The sequence below is a fragment of the Tetrao urogallus genome, assembly GCF_951394365.1.
Source record: "Tetrao urogallus genome assembly, chromosome: 11".
NCBI lineage: Eukaryota > Metazoa > Chordata > Aves > Galliformes > Phasianidae > Tetrao > Tetrao urogallus.
This window is the reverse complement of record NC_136824.1, coordinates 3,962,849-3,971,698: the sequence shown is the minus strand read 5'-3', so window position 1 is coordinate 3,971,698 and position 8,850 is coordinate 3,962,849. Positions and strand designations below refer to the sequence as shown.

General features: G+C 43.6%; 1 protein-coding gene across 1 annotated transcript; it reads left to right on the top strand.

Annotated features, from left to right (window-relative positions):
- Nucleotides 1-368: 368 nt before the first annotated feature.
- Nucleotides 369-6,815, top strand: ARRDC4 (arrestin domain containing 4; the record flags this gene model as incomplete). The annotated part of the gene is made up of 8 exons (XM_079541207.1): nucleotides 369-837; nucleotides 2,024-2,090; nucleotides 2,372-2,519; nucleotides 4,207-4,309; nucleotides 4,914-5,170; nucleotides 5,721-5,883; nucleotides 6,431-6,585; nucleotides 6,759-6,815. 8 exons carry the CDS (start codon nucleotides 369-371, stop codon nucleotides 6,813-6,815), a joined length of 1,419 nt encoding a protein of 472 aa, XP_079397333.1.
- Nucleotides 6,816-8,850: the final 2,035 nt, after the last annotated feature.

Sequence of the window (8,850 nt, the reverse complement as noted above, 5' to 3'; positions counted from 1 at the left end):
GCCCCGGCCTCCCCACAGCCGCTCGGCTGCCGCTGGGCCAGAACCAGGACAGTGCGGCGGGCGGAGGCCAGCAGGAGGGCCCGCCACGTGCCCCTCACGCCCCGGTACTCGGCGCCCCGCCCCCCTCTCGGTTTTGCCCCGCCCCGTCCCTCTCGCCCCGCCCCACCCCTGCCTGTTTATCCACGAGCTGTACACGTGGTGGCCGTACCCCACCATTGGTCCCCCGTCCGGGCAGCTGTAGTTTTCTCACCTATCAGGGCGCTGTCCACGCGCGGCCGCCTGCAACCCATTGGCTCCGCCGCAGCGATCACGCAGCGTGACGCACTCCGGCCGTGCGCCCGCCGGGAAACGAGCGTCACCCGCAACGAATGGCGCGGCGAGCGGCCGGGCGGCGGCCAATGAGGCGCGGCCGGGGGGCGGGACTATCCGCTGCGGGCGCCGGCGGAGACGGGCGGATTTTAAAGCTACCGTCGACGGCGGCCGCGCGCTTCCCCGGGAGCCGGGGAGCGATGGCGGCGGCCGGGCCGGGCCCGGGCCCCGGGGCCGGCGGGAAGGTGAAGACGCTGGCCCTGGTGCTGCAGGACGAAACCCGGCGCGGCGGCTACTGCAGCGGGGACACGGTGTCAGGCCGGGTGCTGCTGGAGTTGGCGGGACCGCTGCAGCTCCGCGGGCTGCGCCTGGAGGCGGCGGGCCGGGCCCGAGTCGCCTGGAGCGAGGCGGCGGGATCCGTCGGCGCGGCGGGGGCCTGCGGGGCCGAGGCGGCGGCGGGGCCGCGGCGGGAGGCTGAGGTGCGCTACCTGGACGTCCGGCAGAGCCTGCTGCAGAGCGCGGCCGAAGGTGAGCGGGGCGGCGGGGGCGACGCTGCGGGACCGCAGCCCCGAGGGCCGGCAGGTTTCCTCGCCTGTTCCTCTCACAGCTGCGCCCCGATGCTCTGCGAGGCAGCGGCGTGCGGAGGCTGACAGAGCCGCGTTGTGCCACCCGCGGCAGCGCCGAGCACTTGCAGCACACGGCGTTGTGTAAGCGCTTCTCTGCGGGGAAGTGTCGGGCCGTTGGGAGCGCTGTGTCGGCAGGCCCTCGATGGTTGTATTAATATTACATCGATTAATAAAAATACGTTTCATTACCCTGGCCTTAAATTGCAGCTTTTCAGTGCAGAAGGTAGCTTAATTGAAAAAAGTGGATTAGCTGCAGGCGCAGAATTGTGGAGTCACTGTGTGTGGAAAAGACCCTTAAGGTCAACACATCTGGTTGACACCAACCTTTGGAGGCCACCACTGGCCTTTGGTGCCGCATCCACACCTCACAAATACCTCCAGGGATGGCCACTCCAGCTGCCCTGTTCAGTGCCTGACCGCCTTTCCATGAAGGAATTCTTCCTGACAGCCAACCCAAACTTTCCTAGGTGCAACTTAATCTGATTCCTTGTATCCTATCTCTTTATCACCTGAGAGACCGACACCCACCTTGCTGTGCCCTCCTTGCAGGCAGTTATAGGGCATGTTGCGTTTCCTCTCAGCCTCCTGCAGACTGAACATCCTCTGCTTCTTCAGCCGTTCCTCACATGTCTTGTGTTCTAATCCCGTCACCCAGCTTTGATGCTCTTCTCTGGATGCAGTCCAGTATTCTTCCTGAAGTGAGGGGCCCAAAACTGAGCGCTGTACTTGAGGTGGTCTCACTGGCGCCGCTTACAGAGGGATAATCACTTCTTTAATCACTGCCCTGTTAAAAAGGAGAAGAAACTTTCTGTATGCTTTCCAGAAACCATTTTGGATTGGTTGGCCAATATCCTGAACTGAAACTCAAGGACTTCATGTTTCCTTGATTTTTTTTTTTTGATTTTTTTTTTTTCATTGAAGTCGCACTACAGAATAAATGAAGTGTGGGCTCCAATCCAAAACCCATTGGGATCAATAAAAACTTCTACCAGTCCCTTGCATCTGGGTGTTTATAATTTGTATGAGCCTCTGCTTTGTACTTCTATTTACAGAGTAACTAAAATACACTATTCATTTTTATCCTGCAGGTGAGGAAGGCTTAGTTCTATTAGATGGAAGACATGAATTTCCCTTCAGCTTTCAACTCCCACAAGAGTAAGTTAAATAACACAACCTGAAGGGATTGAGCTGGACACTGCTTATTGTGGAAAATTAACTCAATGTAATTTGACTCATGTTTTTTTTAATATCAAACTGATAGCTCAGCTTCACACGTTTGTCTTAATCAACCACTGGGTTGTGGACATGCCTTTTGTTACAGATTCCCTAAGGCCCTAAAAATACAAGATGTAAATTGGTAAATGTTTATGTATACAGGAAGTGTTCGTGTTTGGAACTGAATTACAAACCTACAGTAATCCTTTTGTCTGTTTCAGACCTCTGGTGACCTCTTTCACTGGGAAGTATGGCAGTATTCAGTACTATGTGAAAGCAATTCTGGAAAGACCTGCAGCACCTGATCAAAGCGTGCAGACAGAGCTCCAGGTCATTAGCCATATCGATGTCAACTCACCAGCTTTATTGGTAAGAGGGTCCTCCACTGCCCTTTCCTCCCTTAAGGCCAACTGCAGAAATTAAAAATTAAAAAAAAAATCATGTTCCATCCAGCTATAAACATTTCCACATTATTCTAGAGAGCCAGTTCCCGAGTTCTGAAAGCATGTAAGCTCCCTAAGCTTTTCTCTATAAATAGATGATCTTAGGTTGTGTGAATAGCAAACAGAGAGGGTTGTTGGCTTTTTGTGTTGGTTTTCTTTTTCTTACACCATTGATTACAACCCTGCTGGCAGAGGTGCTCTTGCCAAAAAGTTATGCAGGCTACAAATGCTTAATAATAATAAAGCACAAGCTTAAAGTAGTTACTCTTACCAGAGCAACTACATTCACACGGCTGCAGTGTCCCAAACTCTTCAATAATAGTAGGTTGAGGAGCAGTAATTATAGAAGAGTATTAATCATGCCCAGCCTGTCATTTATGGTCTGGCCATTATGTTACGTCTCCTTCCATTTTGCATGTCGTTTTCTAACATTAAGTGTGTGCATGCAGCTGCTTCAGAGATCTTTTCAGTTATTTCCTTGTGACAGATTTGGCTACATTAAAGCAGAGCTTCTAATAGTCACCAGAAATACCGTAGAGTAATAAGAAAGATCAGGCATTAAGTAATGAGAAAATAGGCAAGATAGATGCTAACGAGCTGGATTCTTTTATCTCAGCCCATATTATGAAAATAATGTAAAATTATACCTTGCATTTTCATGATAGCAACGGGATCTAAATGGTTATTCATTTAAATGTGAATGAGTAATTTCTATTTTATTTAAAACGCTAGGATAATTTTAACATTTCATCATGATGAACGTAGCTAAGAGATGTTTTCAGCACATTTTTCTCCTTCCTTTTATGTGCTTACATTTTAATCTCTCCAGAGCTAGAACTTACAGAATTGCTTTGGCAGTGACATCTGTAAGCAGAATCTAGTCCTTTTACATCAATGTACGTCAGGAGTGTGAAGACGGCCTGTCTGGTTACTGCAAGGACAGTATGGAGCTGACAGCAGGCTATTGCACAGGAGGGGGCAGTGAGTCGTACAGCAGCCATTGCTCATAGTAGATTACAAGGAATCCACCAAAAGAACTGGAAAGTTTTTGGAACAGTTCAAAAACTGGATGTTGTGTTTTTCTGTCACAATGCTAAATGTTAGGGGTTTGTGTGGATTACAAGTTACAAAGATGTATCGCCTTAGCTCAGCGTGTGTACATTTGTCCTTTCTTAGTAGATACACAAAGACAAAAATAGTTTACCTGTTTAACTGTTGCTTGCAGATGGAATTAATTCTGCATTTTTCTGCACTAGGGTTACGTAAGGGCACAAATACAGCAATTCTTCCTTAGACTTTTAAAAAGGAACGTCTATAAAAATGCACTGAATCAGTCTTTTTGGAAACATTAATTCAAGTACGCTCAGTCTCTGTCTTCTGCATTTGACACCTTCTAAATGCAGACTTGTGCTTTAAAACAGACCTATCTTCAGATAGCCAAGACTTGCTGCCATTTCACGTGGTGGGCAAAACACCAGTTCCATTGAGCAGTACAAAGATTCAAATCCAAGGGGATTTTAGAATTAATTTAAATGATTCTTAGGCGTTACACTGAACTTCAAGTGATTGATAACTTCATGCAATAAAATGGAAAAAAACCCTTTGTTTTATAGACACCTGTTCTGAGAAGTCAGGAGAAGATGGTTGGCTGTTGGTTTTTCACCTCTGGGCCAGTGTCTCTGAGTGCCAAAATTGAGAGGAAGGGATACTGTAATGGTAAGAGGAATTGTCTTCACTCTTCAGGACATGAGTATTAAACATCTAAGATGATTTTTTTCATCCCTGTAAAGGCAACAATGGAAAGGAAGCCCTGACAGTAAACTTAATGGAAAAGCCATGAACATCTGGTTATAAAGAACAAGATGCTTTTAGTGGGGATGAAATACATGGCTGAGGCTGTAGAGTTTTTCCATGTCCCATTTGGGTGTTTACTCTTCTGTAAGAAAGAGTGTTAGCAGCTTCTTCCACATCTTGATAATATTGGATACACTGAGGAAGTGGAATGTTCTGGAATGCAATTAGTACTGCATAGAAGGAAGACTGGCGCGTAGTTTACAAATAAAGCTTTTAGCACTTGTTCATATTTTGCTTAATGTTTTAAAATGAATCTCTGTTTATGCGTAAAATGTAGTAAGTGGCTTTAATTCTGCTTGGATGCCAACTCTGTAAAGAAACTAGCTTGAGGAAACTAGCAAGTATTGTTGTCAGTTTTAAGGTGGGGGTTGTACATGGGTGATGTACATGCTGCAAAACAGCTTTGATGTTTCTAAAAGAAAGCTGGTGAACACACGTTATTCACTGAACTCTTTCTGGCTTTAAGGGGAAGCCATACCAATCTATGCAGAAATCGAGAATTGTTCTTCTCGCCTGATCGTTCCAAAAGCTGCCATTTTCCAAACACAAACGTACCTGGCCAGTGGGAAGACAAAAACTTTCCGTCAGATGGTTGCCAATGTGCGAGGAAACCATATTGCCTCTGGGAGTACAGATACCTGGAATGGGAAAACTCTGAAAATCCCACCTGTATCCCCCTCTATACTTGACTGCTGTATTATTCGTGTAGAATATTCGTTAGCTGTAAGTATGGATTTTCTTTACAAATGCAATATTGTATAACACTGCTGAAAGCTACGTTAGGTTGGGGACAGAAGAATTTTCATTACTGAGTTCTTAAATTTTGAATTGGGGAGCAAAAGTAAATGCCAGTAAATGTCACATGCAGGTGACAGACTGAAAACAACGAAGAGATTCTGAAACTGAAAGATAAGAGTAATAAGGAAAATGTTTCTGCGGGAAGCAGCAGTTTAGTTCAAGACCTGCAGAGGTTATCAGGGGACAGTATTTCTCACTAAGTGGGTTCTTCTAGTTGTTCTCCTCAGAAGTGGGAAGGCAGGACTGGAAGTCAACCTCTTTAGGATTTTTTTTAAATGTTATCTGGAGACAAGGTAGAGAAGGGAGGAAATGACTGAAAAATAATGAACGCTGCCAGCATATTAGTTAAATATTTGGGATGAAGGAAACTAATTTCTAAATGATCTGCAACAGAGGCAGTATGGCAGCTTCTGGGAGCAGTAGTTGAATGGAATCTAATCATGTCTTTTTCTCTTATTTGGGGGTTGTCACATAGGTGTATATCCATATTCCCGGTGCTAAGAAATTGATGATCGAAATGCCTCTAGTGATTGGCACTATTCCATGTATTGGCTTTTCAAGCAGAAACTCCAGCATTACCAGCCAGTTCAGTATGGATATGAGTTGGCTGGCCTTAACCCTGCCAGAACACCCTGAAGGTAATATATATTGAACTTTTTACAATACCACATAATACTGTTTACAGCAAGAAGGGAGTAGTGGCAGTTCAAGAACTAGATCAATAAAGGATGGTAGACCACTGAAGTGTGACTCACGAGAAGTAAGGCATGTGTATCTAACTAAAAATCCAGAAGGAGTGATGGGCATACCCTAGCTCCAACTCTCTTTAAGAGGCTCTTCACCTCTAGCTGACTTCAACTAAATCTTGAAATAACTAACCTCTGATAGCAGGAGTTCTACTTTTGCAGTGGAATTAGAACTAAGGCACCTAAAAGTTCCTTCATAAAATATCAATATATTGCTGGAGTAGCTCTAAAAGCATCTGTAGCATGACTCCTGAATCACTTAAGCATACTAATGCCATGGTTCCAGATGCAGTATTTATGAATATAGTGCACTCCATAAAATCTGACAGCGTAAGATATTTGATATATACAGTTTTCATGGTCCTAGGATATTGTAATGCATATATTGTCTTGCCAGAGAATACTTCAGAATTTCACAGTGTTATCTCTTGTGTTTCAGCACCACCAAATTACGCTGATGTAGTGTCTGAGGAAGAGTTCTCCAGACATGTTACTGCTTATCCACCACCAATCGACTGTGAGGAACAATTGTGTTGTCCTGTGTTTGCTTACATACAAGAGTTCCGGTTTCAGCCTCCACCTCTTTATTCAGAGGTAAAAAATAATGATAATTAAAAAACAGGTTTCAAACAGGCATCAAAAAAACCCCAGCTTTTTTTGAAAAGTCTCAGCTGAATCTTTATGTGTATTTATTGTCACGTGGGAGAGGGAAAGTATTGGGATGCAAGAACTATAGGCAGTAATTACTGACTTCCTTCTCCCTGTAGGTTGATCCACATCCAACTGATGTAGAAGAATTTCAGCCTGTTTCATTAATGCTTTGAAGAAGGCTTTGTAATGAGGATCACTGCATTGAATGTCTTATCTGCTTCAGCTGACAGTGCAGCTAAAAAGGAGACGGTTTTCTTTTTCACAACTTCAGTTTGCGTACAAAAAAGGCAAAAGAAATGGAGAGGGAGGTATGAGAATGTCTGATGGCAGAAGAGAATCTGCTGGATTAGCCTGCGCAGAAGATTCTGTGGGAGCAGCTCTGCTTGGGGTACATGAGAAGAGCTGGGAAATACTGAATGCTTTTTTAAAAAAGTGGATGTATTGCATAAAGTACACAGTGGAGGTATGAGGATCTTCTGAAGAGAAATCAATGTATACTTTGTATGGAACACTCTGGAAGAATTTAAGTAAGGATGATGTTGGGAACTTGCTTAGTAGAGCACGGGTAGCAGAACAGAATGTGGGGTAAGAAAATTATTTCATAAGATGTCCCAGTGTTCAAGGGGCTTCTGTGTGCATCCAAGAATGGAACACTACTACAATGTGGAGCGAAATCTTCACTCCAGCTTAACTTTTCATTTCATGAGAGCCTGCCAAGTGGTACTGTTTTAATAACTTATACTGATTCTAAAGATGTCATGGATGACAAAACAGCTATTATGCAATATTATGAAGACAACCATTTATTGAGTGAAAGATAAGAGTATGTAAAAGAAAACTGAACTTGGATGTGAGCTTATGCACTATGCTTTCTTTCAAGGGATTTCTTAAGGGAATTATTCTAGCCTTTTCTACTGTATTGTTCTTTTTCTGCATCTTAAGCCTATGGGTAGCGTAATAAGGGGAAGCATGGCAAGGGAAGATCCTTTTGCCAGCAGCAGGTGTACTTCACAGTATGGACAATACTTATTTATTCAGAAGCCTTTATAAGCCTACCTCTGTTCTGCAAATGTACTTACGGTCAGATCTGAGACCAAAAAAAGAGTCTTGTTTAAGCTCCAAGATACTTCAGGGTCCTGAAAGGGACCCTGAACAGTTTCTGTGATTAGTGAATGAGATGGAAAGCATAGAGAGAAGCTTAAATATACCCCGAAAAGATATAGCATATAATTGAAGTGGAAGCAGACACCAGAGGAACAAAATCCTTTGGTAATGGCACAATGCTTCTCATTACTCCTGCATTTTTGTCTAGAGATGTATTGTCAGGGGCTGCACTAGTCATTTGCTATCCATCCTATTTTTTGTTAATGTTTCCTTGTTTGTTTTTGCTGTCTAATTTTGTTTTTGTGCAATATTTTAATGTTTTCTTCCTCAGGTCATGTAGAACAGTAAGTTTTTGCTGCTAAGAATGAAGGCACATCTTATTACTTGGCCCTTTGCTGCCTTCATTTAAAGTAGAATGTTTGCTTCCTGCCAAGCATCGATTGGAATAAGTAATCCAGCATGAACAGATGACTTAACGGAGCAGAAACACAGCATTCTCAGTATGCATGTTTACAGTCAAGTCTTTAAACTATAGGGAATCTTGAACTGCTAGATCTACTCCATATGTCTTACAGAAGGGTTTTGGGATAAAACCTGGTGCTTCATGTGGTTAAAACATTGTACTCTCTGATCATCACGAGGATAGCAATTGAGTTTCTTTCATTTCATCAGTAACTGCAGTTTAAAGAAGTTTGAATGCTTTTTATGAAATCAATCTTCATTCAGGAAGCAGGGATTTTTCTACAACCATATACGGATATATATTTTTAGTCTTCTTTTAGTATGACTTCCTTACATTGTCTGATTTGTAGCACTTCACCTCGAGTCACTCTTACATCACTGAAAAAGACATACTGATGAAGATTCACATTTCTAAACTGCAGTTACATTTTTCATTTGCAAACTGAAGTATTGTCACCTATGGCAAATGCAGCTTTAACCAATGAGTGCATGTTCTAGAAAGGACACTCTCAAAATCAGTATATCTTGTCTTAAGTCTCAACATGTAGCTCTCATGCCTTTTATTTCAGTGTTGGCGTGCCCATACACTCAGTGCAGGATTTTCTTTTACATATCACCTGGAAAGGGAACAAGCATAATTTC